At 39.5% G+C, this 19,497-nt stretch overlaps 1 protein-coding gene across 1 annotated transcript; it reads left to right on the top strand.

Annotated features, from left to right (window-relative positions):
• Positions 1-1,160: 1,160 nt before the first annotated feature.
• sae1 (SUMO1 activating enzyme subunit 1) lies at positions 1,161-19,029 on the top strand. Its single transcript, XM_047595143.1, has 9 exons — positions 1,161-1,377; positions 1,917-2,028; positions 2,415-2,588; positions 6,423-6,568; positions 9,405-9,504; positions 9,630-9,735; positions 13,990-14,134; positions 16,804-16,873; positions 18,716-19,029. The coding sequence occupies exons 1-9, from the start codon at positions 1,277-1,279 to the stop codon at positions 18,806-18,808; spliced, it is 1,047 nt and encodes a 348-aa protein (XP_047451099.1). The 5' UTR covers positions 1,161-1,276; the 3' UTR covers positions 18,809-19,029.
• The last annotated feature ends 468 nt before the right edge of the window (positions 19,030-19,497 follow it).

Raw genomic sequence — 19,497 nt, 5'->3', positions numbered from 1 at the left:
AATTCTTACTGTTTCTATGGATGTACTTTTATTTTTTTTATTGCTGCCTGCAGGTACAACAATTCATTTCACTAAAATAAAACAAAAAGAATAAAATAAATCTTAAAATGTGCGATCTTTAAACAATAAAATTGAAGATGCTCAGTTTTTCTTGTAAACCCTCTAAATGTTCCATTGATGTACATACAATGTGTATATATTTTATTCTGTATACTTGAATGTGTATATGTTTACGGTTTATTGTATTTCATTTTCATTTTAATATTTCCATGCAACAAAACACCTAGACAAATTCCTTGTATGTACAAACATACTTGGCAATAAATCCTATTCTGATTCCAATACTAAATGTTGAAATGGATGTTGACGGGCAGTGTACATAAACGGTAAATACAACCAAGTGCACTATACAAACAGACAAACACAAACTCTGAGACTCTATTCAAGTGTATTTATGTTATGTGAATTCACAACATGTGACATGTTGCTTGTGCCCAAGTACCTACACTAAATACTACAAAATTCTTGGGGGGGCTTTGTCAAATAGAAACAAGTCACATAATATGTATCCTAAGTGTAAATATAGTTATTTTCTCACGACTCCTTTCTGCAAGTGTGCATTAGAAACATACATTATGTGACCTGCCTCCTGCAAAACCCAATGGTTAACAAGTGTGTTTTTGTTTTATGTTTTTAAAATGCCTCGACCGCTCATTTAGGCATCTGCACTAAGGTAAAGTCAGCATCTGAGGTATGTTTTCTAAAGTAAAATGGCTGAAATATTCTTCACAAAAAAACAAAACGCAGGGAAAAATTTACCCACAACGTCTCCAGAAGTCACGTGATCAAAGTAAAATTAAAGAAATAAAGTAACAAACAGTTGTGCATTCTGTAATCAAATTATAATACAAGGGTCAATGTCATAAATTAAAATGCAAAAGAATTGAATTATTTACATATCTAACTATTTTAAAGATGAGTACGAACATTAAAACAAAGAAAATATAAATTCAGTTCTATCACAAAGACAAAGGACTACACACACGAAGCCAGGGACAACATATATTAATACATAAACGGAGAAATTAAAAGGAAAGTATGCAAAATAAATCATAAATTGTGTTAAACTTGCCAGAAAACACATCTTTTGTTCGTGCTGTCGACGTCATCAGTCAGCGCCCATTCAGCGGGACTGTCGCGGCATTTGAAACATCCTCATTCGTTCCGCACAAAAAGACACTTTACACCGTAATTACGATCTTTGGGGCGGACTGAAATGATCGACATGATCGAAAAGGAGGACCCGGTCATTAGCGAAGAAGAAGCGGCGCAGTACGACCGTCAGATCCGACTGTGGGGGCTGGATGCACAGAAGAGGTCAGTTAGCTTGGTTAGCTTGCAAGGCTAATCGGCGCAACGGAAGGTCTGACTTGTTGCACTCTTTCTGCACCGGTTCTGGTCAAGTGTTTGGTTTAAGACACGTTTGTGATTTGCAGACAGTTAACATTTATATTTAACAACTATCAGCAAATGTCGTTTGCCTGAGATGCTTTTGATAATGTCAATATTTAGTTGTATTAAGCGAAGTCTTTGTGTTTTCTATACCGGTGGTACAGACACTGGCTGTTTTCTGAATGAAAAATGTATAAATAGAGAGTCACTGCTTAAGGCACCGACTTTGTATAATAAAGGACAAACTAATTCAGTTAGATTTTATGAAGTAAATGTTCTCAAGAATGCATTTTAGGTTTATAAGGAAAAAGAATAAGGGATTCAAAAACAAAAAGTCTTCAAAAGTGAGTTAAATTCAAACAGACTGTTTAATATAAATGTCAGAAATTCCTTGTCATGGTGGATCATCTTTTTCGTATCTGAATCTCGTTCTTTAATCATTTAACTCTTAATATTTCTTGCAGGTTGCGGGGATCCCGTGTGCTCCTGGCAGGTTTGGGGGGTCTCGGGGCAGAAGTGGCAAAGAACTTAATCCTGGCTGGAGTGAAAGGACTCACTTTGTTGGATCACGAACAGGTAAACATGCTCCTACAGTGCACACGGTAAAACAGGATCAGAGACAATTCTCCTACTGAGATCTTTCTTGTTTTAAACTGTGACTTACACAGTTGTCTTGCAGAGATTCAGACAAATTTAACTTAGTGTTTGATTTATTTATAACACTTAAAGCAGTGAAACATTAGAAAGCATTGTGTCAGAGTTTTAAGCTTGTAGTGCCGCATATGCCCACTAGATGGTTCTTGTGACAAAGTAATAATCTTGCTGTATCTTTTTTATAACAGCTAAGTGAAATTAACTCTGCATCGTTCTCTCTTTGTGTTTATTTTGTAATAAGAGTGTGTTCTTGTACTTCTTGTACTTTTCTTCTCTTACCGTGCTTTCCCCATTGTTGTGTCTACCAGGTGTCAGAGGAGTCATGCCGAGCTCAGTTCCTGGTTCCGGTGACGGCTCAGGGCCAGAATCGTGCTCAGGCCTCTCTGGAACGTGCACAGAACCTCAACCCCATGGTGGAGGTGCACGCCGACCAGGATAAAATTGAGGACAAACCAGACGACTTCTTTCTGCAGTTTGATGCGGTGAGTGGAAAGAGACATTAGTTCAGCACAAAGGCCTGGTCACCCATCCCTGAAGATAAAATGTCAAAAAATAAGTTCTACGTTTAGCTAAACTAAGTGCTAAACTGAGTGACTAGACTTGTAGTTTTATTAAAGCTACTATTTCTTGAAAGCAGACGCCTTACTAAAGCTTTATGCTACTGTGAAGTTGTGGCTCATATAATATTTTTGACCTTATCCACGTCATTCAAACTTTGAGCATCCAGTATTGTACCACCCAGATTCACCACTAGATGTCGTTCTGACCACGCTCTGTGCATCTGAAGTTCCCCTGCACCTGAAATAAGTTGACGCTTACATAGACTTGTTTTGGTGTGACAGCAGGGTCTTCGTTCGTCAGCTAGCACTCATGTTTACATTCGATTTGAATGTCTGATTGAGCTGTTTTTGATGTAGTGAGTATTTTATTTACACCAGTTGATTTATTTTTGATTGTTTTTTTTTAAATGGGACAGTTCGTATTGATGAATGTTTACATGTAAATATGAGACATTATCTCGAGTTGCATAATACCATAACTGAACACATACATTCAAAAAGAAAAACAAACATGCAACAACAAGTAGTGCACAGAGTACAGTCAAAATTCAAATTTGCACATGGTTGTTTTGCAACTATCTCCGTGTTGCAATTGCTCATTACTTCCCATATCCCTCTGACACTGTTACACACGCTCCCACAGTATTACACATCATTGTATAACATATATAATACTTATGAGGCCATTGCACATCTCTCTTAATTACTATTGCTCATACAGTAAGCCTGTCAATACACATAGTTACACTATAAATGTCCCTTTAACACTTTTGCACATGATTATATTGATAATATTATATTGAGGACTGTTGGTGCCTGCTGGTTTAAAGAGTGTGTTTTCCTCATATTGTCCTGTGAAGTTTACAGTGTGTGAAGATTTGTCTATACTGGACTTTCTGTTGATGTTAAAAGTGTTGAGTTTTCATCTGATAGTTTGCTGAAAGAGCTTAAACACACATTATACACATATTATAAAGGTGTAGTAGTTAATTCCAGAAACAACTACAAACTGCACTGTACTTTAAGATAGCGGAACTGAACATGACATATCACTGAACTTTAAGCAAATTTCCACCCGCGCTGTTTGAATACTGCAGGAAATCTAGCAAATCTGCTCAAAATTCAAGTGTAGAAGAAGTAGAAATATTAGGCTCCGTATAAAGAGTCTTAAAGCAGTTGAATGTAAAGGTCAAGTTGTTTTATTTCAAATCCAGAACAGAGTCACTGTACTGAGAGGATAAAAGTCGCCGGCTGTAAGACTTTCTTTTTCTGTTTGAATCACCTGACTCAGGTGAAACGACACTGAAGGAAAATGATCAGTATCACTTCACTCGCATACATGATGACATAATTGCACCGATACTCTACACTGTTAAGCCAGTAGATGGCTTTCAGTTGCACTATAGCTGAATAGATGATATGATTAAAGTGGGTTTAATGGTTTAGTATTCATTTCCACACACAGGCTAGTTCTCATTTTTATCACTGCTGACAGCAAGAATGTATTTGAACACCATCAGAAGAAAAACAGAGATTTTTCCCCCTCCTGTTGTGTCTGAATTGTCGGCAGTTTTCCTCCCTCTGGGGGTGCTAAGCGAGGGTCGGAGGGGGGGAGGAGGGAGAGCGGTACTGGAGGAAGGCGAGAGTGTTATTAGCTGGATGAGGGGAAGTGAGGACGGGATGTGAAGGATGTTAGTAGGGCAGACTGAGTGAGAAAAGAAGGTGGGACAATTAAAAAAAAAAAAAAAAGGAAAACAGAAGGAGGGGGTCTATCTGTCTCTCTGCTGTGGACCGCTCATCACTTTTATCTGCTTCCATGGACGTATCCGTGCGGCTCAGCAGGAAGATGGAGGGTGATTAAAGTGGAACAGTTGGAGTGTGGTCGCGGGTTTTCATCCGAGAGCCTAATTACTGAAGGATGAATACAATAGAAAGACACCCTCCGTCCATCTGTGTGCTCACAGAGTGCTGCAGACACTGTTTACAATTCAAAAAAGGCTTCATAAGAACAGAAAAATACCACATTATTAATATAACAGGCTTTCAAACATGTAGCTACATTTTTATCCTTTTGTATTACTCAATTAAATATAATATTTATGAATATTTGAGTCATCATAAAAGTGAAAGGAGACAAAAACTGAGCTAATCTGTGTTATTGCGGTTTGATTAAATGTAATTGACAGTGGTGTCTCCATGGCAACACAGGCGGACTGTTTACATGGAGGGTATGCACTGACGTCATTGCCGCCTTGGGCCACGCCCCCCTGAGTGGCAAAAACATGGTGGGTGAAAAGTAGCAGTAAATACAGCGGGAACCGGGGAAAAATGTGGATTGTAAAATCAAATTAAGGGAACAATGGGACTCGACAATGATCCATACGAACTGGTATGCATTTGGAAAAGCGGATTAGCCTCGGCTTCAGGTTGTGTACGTTAGTTTTAGGTCATTTAAGTTATGATAAATGTGGCTAACTAAAAGATGCTAACGCTAAGAGCTTTACTGAGAAGTAACGTTAGCCGTGCAATACTCTAGCGTTAAAAGGATCACAGATCACTACTTTTCAAATCTGTCGGTACAATCGGACAACAGCTCTTCACCTTTTTTTAAAAAAAAAAATAATTTTACAGTTCAGACCGTATTAAAGCCTAAGATTCAAGCTAATGCTGCTAATCTCCATGTTCAACTGTCACTTTTTGCCACTCGGTGGCCGTAACCATGGAGACGACGCTTGCTGTGACGTCACGTGCGGAATGGATCGGAATGCATGATGTCACTTCCTGTAGTGGTGCAATTTGACAAAATTCTTGCTTTTAATTCTAGTTTTAATGTCTACACTACACTACTTTTTGGATGAAAAGCGAAAAAGGAGCCGTTTTGTTTATGTTGGATGAGATTTGGCTTCAGTCACTGGCCGTGTTCCAGACCCACTCAACGGCCTGTCCTCCTATGGGTGTGTAAAAAAACAAAACAAAAAAAAAAAAAAAACCCTAATGATTTCTTTTCTCAAGACGTTTCTCTGTGTGCGTGAGACGCAGCGTCCATCTTATCTGTGATCAGAGGGTGTTTTTGGGTGTTCTGAACTGAGTCGGTTGGATAAGGTTGACCCAGCCCCCCCGGTCAGTTGTTTACAGTCACACACCAGCCCATCCTGGTTTAACTTAAGTACACTGTGTTACTGTGCTGGCATCAGCCCTGTTTCGCTGAAATGTGAAATGCTGCAATAGGCGTGTCTCTTCATGGACAAAACACCATAAATTTCTGTTCATAGAAGCCGTTGCAAAAGTGGAGTGGAAGAAGTTGCACAATATCTCATATGCAGAATTTCGGGGGTGCTGGAAATGTGTAAAAGTGTGCACTAAATAATAAGTAAAAGTAGTATTATTTCTATTATATTATTTACTTCACAGCACCTAAGCTGAAGAAGCTGCAAATATAGTCTGAGGCTTTCTTAAATGTTTTCTTTGGATCACAGGATTCCTGGATTGATGGAGAAAATGTTAACTTCATCAGTGAAATAAGGCAAATTAAGTCCTGCTCAGATGAAAGTAATTTTTTCCTTTAATCTGATATAGTTTTTGTGCTTCATTTAGTAATAAAGGAAGTAATTTGGAATGAGAGATAAGGTCAGATGTTTTTAGAAAATCTAGGTCAGACACAAAAAAAAAGAAGCTGTGTTCTTATTGTAAAAGGATGGACACATGTTAAGAGTGACCCCTCTCTTGATCATTTTTTTTGTTGTTGTGCTCTCTCAGGTGTGTCTGACAGGCTGCTCCAGAGACCTGATGGTGCGGGTCGACCAGCTCTGCTCTCAGAACAACATCAAGGTCTTCTGTGGAGACGTCCACGGTTACTACGGTTACATGTTCTGCAACCTGGGACAGGAGCACAACTACGTTGAGTAAGTGTGGACGTTGTATCGATGCAGTACCACAACAAGCCTGTAGTCCACCGTTAATGTTGTTGTTGTTGTTGTTGTTGTTGTTATGAGACGTCGGGGGGGCTAGAGGGGCGAGGCGATGACATCATCGTTTTCATATCTGGCGTCCTGCACATGCCCCGTATTTTTCCCTGGGACCTGCATTCAGAAAAGGTGCGGTTCCAGTTACTGAAAAATAAATAAATAAATAAATAAATCTGGATCTGTCGGCAGAAACGTGGAAGACTTACGTGGTTTCACCCACAAATCAGATTCGTTTTGTTTCGCTCTGTAACAAGTCAACCCAAACACTAGTGGGCGCTGTGTTTTTTTTTTTTGCCAGTCGATTTGTTTTTTGTTTGTTTGTTTCTACTTCCTGTTTAATTTCCAACAATGGCGACTGCGAGTCATACAAATGTCTGTATCTCCAAACCTCCTCAGTTAAAAATTCAAAAATTTCAGAGATGGAGAAGAATCCCGACAGAGACTTGCTACTATCAGACGGACCGATAAAAGACCAGAAGAATATCTTAACCCTTTAACATTCCTCCAGCAGCTTTTTGAACCAATCAGAGCTCTGTACACGAGTTGTATTTGAGTAAACCTGCATGATGCAATATGTAATTTTGGCTGAAACCAAACCATTTCCTAACGATGTCCCAACTGTTACTTGATTACTCAAGAAAAACACCACTTACAGTGGGGGAAATAAGTATTTGATCCCCTGCTGAATTTGTAAGTTTGCCCACTTCCATAGAAATGATCAGACTCTGGTTTTTATGGTTGTTTACTGGTTACGGGTATAGACAGAATATCAATCGAAAATGCATAAAAAACACACAATCTAAAAGTTATAAATTGTTATGTATTTTATTAAGGGAAATAAGTATTTGATCCCCAACAATTCACTTAGAATTCAGGCTCCTACAGATTGGCTGGTGCGCATGTGGCACGGAGCTGTGCTCAGTCAACTAATTACCAATACTCCTGATCTTAACTCGTCATGTATATAAAGCACACCTGCTCTAAGAATCAGTTTCTTACATTCCAACTTCTACAGCACCATGGGCAAGACCAAAGAGCTGTCAAAAGATGTCAGGGACAAGATTGTAGACCTGCACAAGGCTGGTATAGGTTACAAAACCATCAGCAAAAGGCTTGGTGAGAAGGTGACAACTATTGGTGCCATTATTCGCAAGTGGAAGACCCATAAAAGGACCATCAACTGTCCTCGGTCTGGAGCTCCCCGCAAAATCTCGCCTCATGGAGTGAGGATGATGATGAGAAAGGTGAGGGAGCAGCCTAAAACAACACGGCAGGAGCTTGTTAATGATCTGGAAGCAGTTGGGACCTCCGTCACCAAGAAAACAGTTGGCAACACACTGCGCCGTTATGGATTGAACTCTTGCAGTGCCCGCAAGGTCCCCCTGCTCAAGAAGGCACATGTACAGGCCCGCCTTAAGTTTGCCAGTGAACATCTAAATGACTCAGAGAAGGCTTGGGAGAAAGTGCTGTGGTCTGACGAAACCAAAGTTGAGCTATTTGGCATTAACTCGACCCGCCGTGTTTGGAGGATGAAAAAACGTGAGTATGACCCAAAGAACACCATACCCACGGTTAAGCATGGAGGTGGAAACATCATGTTTTGGGGCTGTTTTTCAGCAAAGGGTACAGGGCAACTTCACCGCATTATGGGGCCAATGAATGCAGCCATGTACTGCAACATCTTGGACAAAAACCTTCTTTCCTCAGCAAGAACACTGATGATGCCTCGTGGGTGGGTTTTCCAACATGACAATGACCCAAAACATACTGCCAGGACAACAAAGGAGTGGCTCAAGAAGAAGCATATTAAGGTCATGGAGTGGCCTAGTCAGTCTCCAGACCTTAACCCGATCGAAAACCTGTGGAGGGAGCTGAAGCTCCGAGTTTCCAAGAGGCAGCCAAGAAACTTGAAGGATTTAGAGACTGTCTGTAAAGATGAATGGGCCAAAATCCCTCCTGCGCTGTGTGCAAACCTGGTGACCAACTACAAGAAACGTCTCATCGCTGTGCTTGCCAACAAAGGTTTCTCTACAAAGTACTGACTTGTGTTGTGCTTGGGGATCAAATACTTATTTCCCTTAATAAAATACATAACAATTTATAACTTTTAGATTGTGTGTTTTTTATGCATTTTCGATTGATATTCTGTCTATACCCATAACCAGTAAACAACCATAAAAACCAGAGTCTGATCATTTCTATGGAAGTGGGCAAACTTACAAATTCAGCAGGGGATCAAATACTTATTTCCCCCACTGTAGAGCCATTAAGACGTAAGACATCGTTTAATGATATCGCGGAAATGGGAAATTTCCATGATACGGTAGCACAGATTAAGGCAAGAATATATAAAAAGATGGGCATTAAAAAATGTGCTAAATACTGGGATATAATATAATTGCTAAGATTTTAAAATGTAGACAGTGAGGTTTTCTGACTCTTTGCTTTCAGAAAAGACTAAGTCTGAAATGATCAGAGGTTAAAGAGACATAGCTGGATGGAAGCTAATGATGCTAGCTAGCTACCAACCTGGGAGGACAAACTCCTGACACTTAAACTTAAAGCTTTAACACACTTTAAACGAGTTACATGAACATTCATACCTGTTTTGTCCCAGACTGCAAAAATATTTCCACTCTAAATTTGGACATTTTAACATGGAGGACTCACTTTTTGAGCCAGGAACTGCACATTTTGCACAACAGGAGGACGCTGCTTGATGTTCCATTTTAATACTTAATGATCCTCATTATTTATTTCTCTCTCTTTTAAGGGAAAAGCCTAAAATAGTGAAGCCAACCGGTGACTCCAGCGGCGGCCCAGAGGCAAAGAAAGCCAAAGTCGACCCCAATGAGACCACCATGGTTAAAAAGGTAATGAAAAAGTCTTTTTCCCATCTCACCTGTTTCTACTATTTCAACTGCACCCATTGAAATATTGCCAGATATTGTTGTGACATGTGACATTATACGTTTTATTTCCATCTCCAACCAATCAGACGGCCAGTTTCTGCACTCTCAAGGAAGCTCTGGAGGTCGACTGGACTAGTGAGAAAGCCAAAGCCGGACTGAAGCGAACACCAGTGGACTACTTCCTGCTCCACGGTACTGAAAGGGATTTTAATTTCCATTATTTTTAATATAAATGTTTTAATGGTTAAGGAGTTATCAATGTGAAAATGTATTATATTTATTTTTACAAACGTTCTTTAACCGTCTCTGGCACTTAAATTAAAAAAAACACAAGATGTCTTATGACTTTTCTGCAGGGGAGGCGGTGCACGAACTACGTTATTGTTCAAATATCAAAAAGAATCCTGAAAGCTCTAAAAAAAAAAGTATAGAAAATTGAAACTGAAAATGCGTAGGATGCTACAGCGGGACTGAAACACGTAGCATGAACATGCAAAAGAAAAAAAGAAAAATAAAATCACTGTTCCGTTTGTATGGCACGTGTGCGGAAACTCGTGTCCGTAAAGTTTGTTAAATGTCGTTCGAGAGCAAAGTGTTAAATGTCAGCGTTGCCCAAGACACGTCGGTGGAGTTCGACAAGAAAGTCAAAGATATAAGATCTGTGATCACACCAAGAAATGTTAAATGTTACACGTTCAGTGACCCTCGGCCCACGTGAACTTTCTGACCCTTGTAGTGAATCGCACCTTCCTGTTTTTCAGGTTATTTATGCGTCTGATGACCTTCACTTTAGAGTTGTTATTGTCCCGTCTGTCACCTGGCCCTGCACCATCCCACACCGCACACTAGTTTCCATCACAGGCTGTCCATGGCCAGTCATGTGCACTGAGCGTAGAGCACTGCATGACAACAAGTGTGTAAAAGAACACGAAACAGCCAGAAAACAACTGAGGGGTGCAAAAGTGGAAATTACAAAGAATAATAATAATAATAATAAAAACGTTTATGTGTGCAAATGCAGAGGATGATGAGACTAATATGGAGCTTTTTGTAAAATGCATTGGACACAAATACAGACCAGTTTATATGATATTTAAATTGAAGAACTTCAGAATTGCAGCATCAGCTATAAAAATTAAACTAAATGCCGTGTCAGTATCTGCATTCAGAGCATTTATTCTATTGATGCACATGCAGCAGCTCAAACCTTTTCAGTGCTAATGATTATTTTTGCTGATTCCTTCAGGGTTAAACCACGACACAGTTTAACACAAAACAAACCGTAAAAGGAAGGAATAGACGTGAAAATTGTCCATTTCTGCTCACTTTTAAATTCTCTATAAAGTGGGAAACTAAACACAAACTTAATGCTGAATAGAAAAACCTTCATTTGTCCCACAGTTTGGAAATTACAGTTTGCAACATACATGGTGCAGAAAAGTAACGAGAATAAAGAGTGGACTGTGTAAAAGACAAATAATAATAAGAAGAATAGATAAAGTTTTTTCAGTTTGCACAGATGCAGCAAAAGATGAAGATGATGAAAAACTGGCTCATATTGTCACAGACTGTCATGTGACAGTGGGTGTCTGTTGAATTTGTTTAAAATCCATTTCACATGCCTCTTAGTTGCTCCTGATTTGCAGCTGCGCTCGTATCCAGACCTTCTGTGCGGGTTAATTTTAGGTCTGTGTCGTGGCCTTTCGTCTAATAACACCTCTTCTGAAACCCCCCTACCCACTCGAGCCTCGCCCCGTCTTCCTCAGTCTGCGCATCTCTGAGTGGAAACACCACCTAGTTTTTTCTATTTTGTGTGCGAAGGTGAGACCGTGTTATTATTCCTTTGCTGTTTCTATAATTGGCGCTAGCGGTTGTTGTTTTGGGGCGACCAATGAGGAAGTGGCTCTTCCTCTGTTACAACTGCTTCCTGTCTCACTAGGAACAGTCGGGTGATCTGAACCGCAAGAAGGGCGTGTGTGTGTTTTTTTGCTTTTTATTATTAGTCTATATCATCCTTTTTAATTCCCTTTTTGGATGCATACATCACTCATGCATAAAATTAAAACCATTGACAGGAGAGTTAAATGACATAAAGCATCCTGTGACATTTCAGTGTTCAGCCGGGAAACTTTTTAACCTGATATTAATTCATGTGGATGTTACTTAGACATGTAGGCCCCACCTAGACCAGACCAGACTAGACTAGACACCCCCTCCACCCTATAGCAGTGACACTCCTTGATGGTAACAGGATGCAGCCTGACACACACACAAGAACCGTTTAGGAACAACTCAAAAAAAAAAAAGAAATATGAAGAACAGAAGTTGTTGACCTGGTCTCCAAGTTCACCAGATCTATGGTGACCAGACGTGTCCTCTTTTTCGACACCTAGAAATGTCTCCGGGGTGGAATTTCATACTCGTCCAGGGTTGTGTTCTGCTGGAGCCTGTTTACATCGAGCTTCTAAGGAGGAGACGGTGGGAAACCATGAATAGATTCGTTACTGGACGTGGGCCGTGCTTGGTCAGATTCCACAACCCACTGTGTGTTTGTGGAGAGGAGCAGACGATCGAACACATCATCAGAAGCTCCAAAGACTGAGAGGAGGATTAGTGACCCTCCACTCAGCCGACCAGGAGGCAACTGCTGGATGCCTCATTTGCTAAATAAATAAATACATAGAATTTGCACCATGTCTACAAACTACCCATTATTGGCTTTGCATTGAGTGAACGTGAGTAGAGGGAGTAAATTTGGGATTGTAGAGTTACCGTCATTGGTCCATAACCTTCTCTTTAAACATTTAATTAGTCAACACCTCAGTAGCACTTGTTTACCACAGGCACAGCGCATGTGACCTGCATCTTATCTGCAGAATGCTGCAACATAAGCGTAATTCACCGGTTGAAATAAAGAAGAGATGCTTTGGTCGGGGTCCATTTGAAGCTGAGACACTCACATGTTGGTTTTGTTTTGTTGTATTTGTATAACAATATATGCGGCCAAAGATATACTAAAGTTAAGATACATACAATTCAAAGTCAAATAAATCTTAAATAAGTTGAAAGTTACGTGGAAAAAACTGTGGAATCATAACTCATCACTTTTATTTATGGCCAGTGACAAAGATGAATCAGTTTAATGTGCAGAGTTATTCCCTATAATAACTCCACAGTATTTGATGATGATTCTTAGCCTGTTACGTTTGATAATTATGTAATTGAGGATCAACAGGCAAAAACGTGCAAACTTGAAGAATATTTATGTCACAGATAGTGAACAATTTCAATTTAGAAAAGAGAGTGGTGGAAAAAGTTGGTAATCTAACACAACGTTTTTGCAGTAAACTGTAGCATTTTGTGCAGATAAGATGGAAAAGTTGTTGTTGTCAGTGACAAATAAAGATGCCGTCGACCTCGGAGCTCAAAACATTAATACCATCCCCCTCCTGAAGGATCCTCTTCTTCACAAACTCACAAATCTGGTCACCCCGACTAGAAAAGTCGGGTAAATCTGATCTAATGTGTGGAAAAACAAATATCGTCCGTTGTTTTTGATTGATGTTTATCTGCAGGTTTCTGGCATCGAGGACCATCTCAAGCATTTCCTCTCGAAATCTGTGATTTCTCTTCTGTGCGCAGAGATACTATCATTGTTCCATCCATGTTCACATTATTATATTCAGTTATGAAATTGTGTTTGATTTCCTTCCCGGGTGCAGACAGACCGGCGTGTGCGATGCCATTTGTGCCGGTCTTTAACTTTTTCTACACACACAGAGTTTCACTGATAAAGGGCAGAGCTGAGGTGTGAACATGATTCATCGCGACTGCTCGTGTGTGTGTGTGTGTGTGTGTCGTGTCACACTGGTGGTGGAAATGGCAGTGGGAGTACTTGACTTCCTCATGTGGTTAGGTTAATGGACGAACAGGAAACATGGGGGCGAAGCACTGATGTGTGCGCCCGTGTGGTGCAGCTGGAGACGTCGGTTAAAGAGCTCATCGGCCCTAAAGTGCACGTTTTTTGAAGTTTGTCAGTCATTCCTGAGGAAGGACGTTTTATTTTATTTTTTTTTCTCTCTCTCAGCCTCTGTAGGAGGAACCAATATCACATCCTGAATGAACTTGTGCAGGTGGATGCGCGCGAGCGTCTCGGTGCGCGCGGCGTTAATTTGATGTGGGGGAAACGTGGGCCTAATCGGATGAAATGGTTGATGGTGCAACCGCATACTGATTTTTATCCTGTTTTCAAAGGGAGCAGCAGCCAAGATGTCGTCTTTCCACGAGATGATAATTCACGGTGGAAGTCGCTTAAAAAAAAACGTGATGAAATTATAAATGGCAAAAGTGCAGCAGATTATATGGAAAATATTGCTCGTGTCAAATGGTTTTAAGCTTGTTTCCAGGCTCTCAACTGACATTTCTCTGTCCTTTACGTCTCCGCAGTTCTGCTGAAGTTTCGTACAGACAAAGGCCGCGACCCCGACCCGCAGGCCTTTCCAGAAGACAGTCAGCTGCTGAGACAGATCCGCGACGACGTCCTCGATGCCCTGCAACTGAGCAGCGACCTCCTCAACGACGACTTCATCAGGTCACTTTCATTTTGCACCAGTGGCTCATTTGCTCTCATCAGCAGTAACATCTTTAATATAATTCAATTCAAGTCAAGTTTATTTATATAGAGCATCCATCCAGGGCTCTCAAGTTTCATTTCAATAAAAAATGAAAAAACTCGCCGCACATAGACTTTAAAAGAGATTAATAATGTATGAACAGATGAGGCGAAGGCAGAATCAATCAGAAAATATCAGCGACCAATCAGCCAATCAGAAAATAGTATTTGTTGTTGCCAGGCGAAATAGGAGCGCCCTAACCGCACCTACCACAAATGCATGAAAATGTTCCCGCCATTCACTTCACTACAGGTGGATATTTTACTAACAGATATCACCATGAAACTTCTCCATCACTTACATGAACACCATATTTTCTTGTATTACAAGTTTTCTGTGAATTTATATTTAAATATACAAATGGGGAGTTATCTACTCGCTGATTTGCATCCGTTTCCCGAACAGAAATCTGAATAATGGCTAAAGTGAGGTTCAGAATTCTGGGTTCATTTTGTTAACATATTAGATTTCCAGGTATTTACAGAGGGAATTTTACATGCCTCAGCCTTGTTTTTAGGAGTGGAAATGTACTATAAATCAGGCTCTGAATGATATAAGAAAAATGTAGTTAGGAATAAAATAAAATAAATAAATCAGGGAAAGTTTGGTTTGTGTAAGAGCGACTGACGTGGAGATTTCTGGCTCAGAGTAGCAGAAAAACTCAACAGCCTTTGAAGTTTTACATTGCAAAATCATTTATATTTGTATCATATCAACATGTATTTAATATTAAAAGAGAGAGAGATCGGCCTTTTCTTTAATTTGTCCCGTGATCAAACTAATCCAGCACGAGTCGGCATCTCTGTGATTTGAGTTTAGTTTTCGTTGAGTTGTTTTCTCACTGAATAATTCAGATGTAGAGAGGCAAAAAAAGGCTGTGTTGTAAATCAAAGTTTGGACAGATGTTTGGGTGCAAAATCAAGACGTTTTCACAAATAAAAAGCTCAAAACCATCAGAAGAATAATATCACGAAGGATGAGGAGATGGAGGACAAGTTTGGCAGCGTCATATCTTTAAACATCAATCCGGATTGGAGCAGTAAACAATGTACATTAGTTAGAAAATTAACATCTGTCGCACAAAGGTGGGATTTTATTCAATCTGCTCAAATGTCTGCGTTAACGTTCAGGTCCCGCGGGTTAGACCCAAGCATTTAACTGTGTCTAACAGAGAGTCAGACTTGTGTTCACCTCAGTTTCACATTTCCATGGCTGTTAACGTTATCAGCTGCTCCAACAAAAAAAAGTCCACCTGTGGACCAGATAATCAGCAGGTCCCCGTGGCCGAGGACTGATAAAGACCGAGCGGCGTGACAACGTGAGGCGGACGGTCGGCCGCAGAGTCGGGCCTGCACATCGCTCGCTGCCACTTTACTCAATATGTCCGCGAGTTTTCTGGGTTTTACCATCAGAAGTTAATTAATTCATGATTACATATATATATATGTCCATTCCAGTGATGTGGAGGTTGGAGAGAAATGTTATTTTTTTCAGGGTTTCAGTCTTAAAAAATGGGCATAGTTTACATTGTAGGTCTTAGATTATATTTAGTCAAATCTATGGTATTTAAAGGTCTTAAAAAGGTCTTAAATTTAACCCATAATGGTGTTAAAAATATCTTAAAAGGTCTTAAATTTAACCCATAATGGTGTAAAAAGTTTTAAATTTAACCCTTAATGGTTAAAAAAGGTCTCAAAGGTCTTAAATTTAACCCTTAATGGTTAAAAAAGGTCTCAAAAGGTCTTAAATTTAACTCATAATGGTGTTAAAAACATCTTAAAAGGTCTTAAATTTAACCCATAAAGGTATTAAAAACATCTTAAAAGGTCTTTAATTTAACCCATAATGGTGTTAAAAAGGTCTTAAAAGGTCTCAAATTCAATCTATAATGGTGTTAAAAAGGTCTTAAATTTAACCCATAATGGCGTTAAAAAAGTCTTAAAAGGTCTTAAATTTAACCCATAAGGTCTTAAAAGGTCTCAAATTCAATCTATATTGGTGTTAAAAATGTCTTAAATTTAACCCATAATGGTATTAAAAATGTCTTTAAAGGTCTTAAATTCAATCTATAATGGTGTTAAAAAGTTTTAAATTTAACCCATAATGGTGTTAAAAGGTCTTAAATTTAACCCTTAATGGTTAAAAAAGGTCTTAAAGGGTCTTAAATTTAACCCATAATGGTATTTAAAGGTCTTAAAAAGTCTTAAATTCAATCTATATTCGTGTTAAAAGGTCTTAAATTCAACCCATAAGGTCTTAAAAGGTCTCAAATTCAATCTATAATGGTGTTAAAACGTTTTAAATTTAACCCATAATGGTCTTAAAAAGGTCTTAAATTTCACTTGTTCAAACCTGCCCTGTTTTTGTTTGAATGTTTGTGTTATTACCAGTTTATTTTGTCTGAGACACTAACCCATCCACGCTCTGTGGTAACCATGGCAGCACATGAATCTGCTGCCACTGTAAAGCAGATTTTATTTTTATTTATTTTTACTTTAGTGGCTCTGGAGCTGAGATCTTTGGTTTTTTTAATTTTCTGTTTACCTTCTTCAGTGGCTCATGTTTGCTTGTGCTGTTTCGTCCTCAGCTACTGCTTCTCTGAGATGTCTCCGGTTTGCGCCGTAGTGGGAGGAGTCCTGGGACAGGAAGTGGTTAAGGTAAGCATGTAAACATTAGGCAGCGTTCTGTAAATGCAAACGGTTTCATAGAAACATCTGACGGGGTTTGTGTTACCGTACGACGGTCAGGGTGATGCAGCAGGTGATGGAGGTGACTGCTTTGCTGTGTGAGAGTCTGTTCGGTGACATGTGGCCGCTCGGCCGGTTCCTGGGTCAGATCCAGAACCAGACGTGGTTTTTACTGTGAGGCGCAGTGTGACGCTCCGGCTGCAGCCTCTCTATTAGAGAAACGACTGAAACTCTCCTCCAGCTGAGGAGCATAATAAACTCATTGATACTCGGCTGGAAAATGGTTGGACTGCACAGATTAATTAAATACAGTCAGATTGGATCAAAAATTAAATTAAAAAAGAAAATTTAAATATATAAATGAAATGCAGTGCAAACTGCACTAATCTAATAGTACTTTAATAACATTCAGATTTAATCCCACCAGGAGCAATGGTTATTTTTTATTTTTTTTTGCAGCTTTCATACTATTATACATAAGTACATACACTAAGAACTAGGTGAGTATTGACTCACGATGCGTATCACGATATTTGAGTCACGATACGATACATTAGTGCGATATTGCGATATATTGCAATATTCTACATAGTTCACTGAGAAATTTTAAATGCAGCTTAAAATACACACAATGTACGGTGATAATTCATTGGACAAATTGAGTCAAAAAACAATATTAATCCCAATGATCCATTTCCAATTTATTGCACTTGCACAGAAAAAGAAAAAGTGGTGAAGGTGCAGAAGTTGTTCACGATTGTCCCAAAACGTGACGACATTAAGACATTCAAATCTATATTTTACCCGAAGAAAAAATGTCACATATTTTTTTTTCAACCTCATACTAACAACAGATAAAAGTAGAATAACGAAGCAGAGCCAGTAAAATGAACACGGTGCAATCAATGCTCGATAAATAAAAAAAAATAGAAAAATGAGGAAAATTTAAAAAACAAAACAAGGGTAAATAGAATTTAAGAGATGGATGGCAGAGAGAATGAAAGATTTTAAAAGACTCTTACAGACAGGTGGAGTGTACCAACAACCAGAGTAATAAACTTAATATAAAGAATAAATAAATAAAAAAAAACACCTTAGTTCATTTTCTTTTAAATAAGATGCTCAACAACCGCAGAAGCACTTTTCTTTGTAAATAAAGTTCTAGAGTGAATGATGCTTCGGGGCTTGTAAACACTCATCTCATCTGATCAGATCTTTTTTTTTATTTTTATCATCATTATTATTATTATTCGTCCATGTAAACAGTTCGATACAGGCCTGCGTTTTCCTCAGACCACGAACTGCTTGGTTTGACAAGATGTTAACGAGTAAAGCCTCTTATCTCGTGTTTACGTCCAGCTCCATTTGTGCGGGTTTGTTTCTTCAGATCCAGATCATCTCACAGATAAAAACATCATTAATAATTTCAGTAACGCGTAACCGTGCACGGTACAAGAGAAACTTTTAACTTCACAGCACTTGATCAGAGTGGAAGCGAATCTTGATTTATTCATTCAGAGCTGGGAGCACGTCGACCTCAGACGTCTGCGGAGCAGGTGAGCTCAGGTCAGACGGAGACGACTGACAGTTCAGAATCAGACCGAGTTATGTTGGAACCAGACCATCCTGCCGTCTCCACGGCGACGACGATGATGAAACTTGCTGCAACCGGGCGATTGATGCCCCTCAAAGATAATCTGACACATTTCGCTTGAACAACTGAAAACTTAAGAACTGACAAAAGTGTGACATGCTAGGAAACAAAAGGGGAAACATGGATCTTAGGATGTTTCTCTTTGTCTTTGTCTCCAGGCTCTGTCCCAAAGAGACGCTCCTCACCGCAACTTCTTCTTCTTCGATGGTCGTAAAGGAAACGGCGTCGTCGACTACTTTGGACCGAACTGAACATGTCAGGCTACACCCGTCCATATATACACACACAGCTGTTTGATCTGCTACTAGATTATTTATATCAGTGTTAGCTTCACTTGTCACAAAAATGAATCTGTTGTTTAATTTTTGTTTTTGTTTTGTTTTGGGGCCTTTTTGAGCCTTTTACCCACAAAACCTGACACAAGTACAGTGGGATTTATTTTTTACATTTGCTAATAAAACATTGTTTACTATAAAGCTTCCTCCTGGTACCTGGATTTGTTTTTTTTTTGTTTTTTTTTAAGTCTGCACCTTCCTCTTATAAAACAGCTGCAGTGTTGCAACAACAAATTCTAATTGTAAATCCTACACATGTCACGCTTCAGTGAAATTAGCTTAAAGTCATGTGAAGGGGGAATTTTAAGGCCTTTGTCAGCGCGCTGGATCTGGCAGCAGGTAGTCATATGATGTCTGGGTGGGTGCATGTCTGTATTTGGTAATAAGATCTGACTGTCTGACATGTGACTCATCAAACCAAACATGGTTGCGTTTGGGACGGTGCAGCTGGCAGCAGCAGCAGCAGCGGCAGCAGCGGCAGCGGCGGCAGAGGGGTAGGAAACAGGGTGGAGGCAGGCATTCAAATCAGCCCCGAGTCAAAGCTTTTCATATCCTATCGTCCCAAATAAGGCAACACAATAACAACAGCAGCATCAGCAGCAGCA

Source organism: Mugil cephalus, chromosome 9 (assembly GCF_022458985.1).
Source record: "Mugil cephalus isolate CIBA_MC_2020 chromosome 9, CIBA_Mcephalus_1.1, whole genome shotgun sequence".
NCBI lineage: Eukaryota > Metazoa > Chordata > Actinopteri > Mugiliformes > Mugilidae > Mugil > Mugil cephalus.
The sequence above is the reverse complement of the archived record's forward strand: the minus strand, read 5'-3'. Positions and strand labels throughout refer to the sequence as shown.

What these genes read in the sequence shown, in the direction of transcription:
- sae1 (XM_047595143.1), top strand. Translation starts at nt 1,277, where the DNA reads ATGATCGACATGATCGAAAAGGAGGACCCGGTCATTAGCGAAGAAGAA. An exon ending in GGACTACTTCCTGCTCCACG is followed by an intron (nt 9,736 to 13,989) that starts GTACTGAAAGGG and finishes ACGTCTCCGCAG; the next exon opens with TTCTGCTGAAGTTTCGTACA. An exon ending in CTCAACGACGACTTCATCAG is followed by an intron (nt 14,135 to 16,803) that starts GTCACTTTCATT and finishes TTTCGTCCTCAG; the next exon opens with CTACTGCTTCTCTGAGATGT.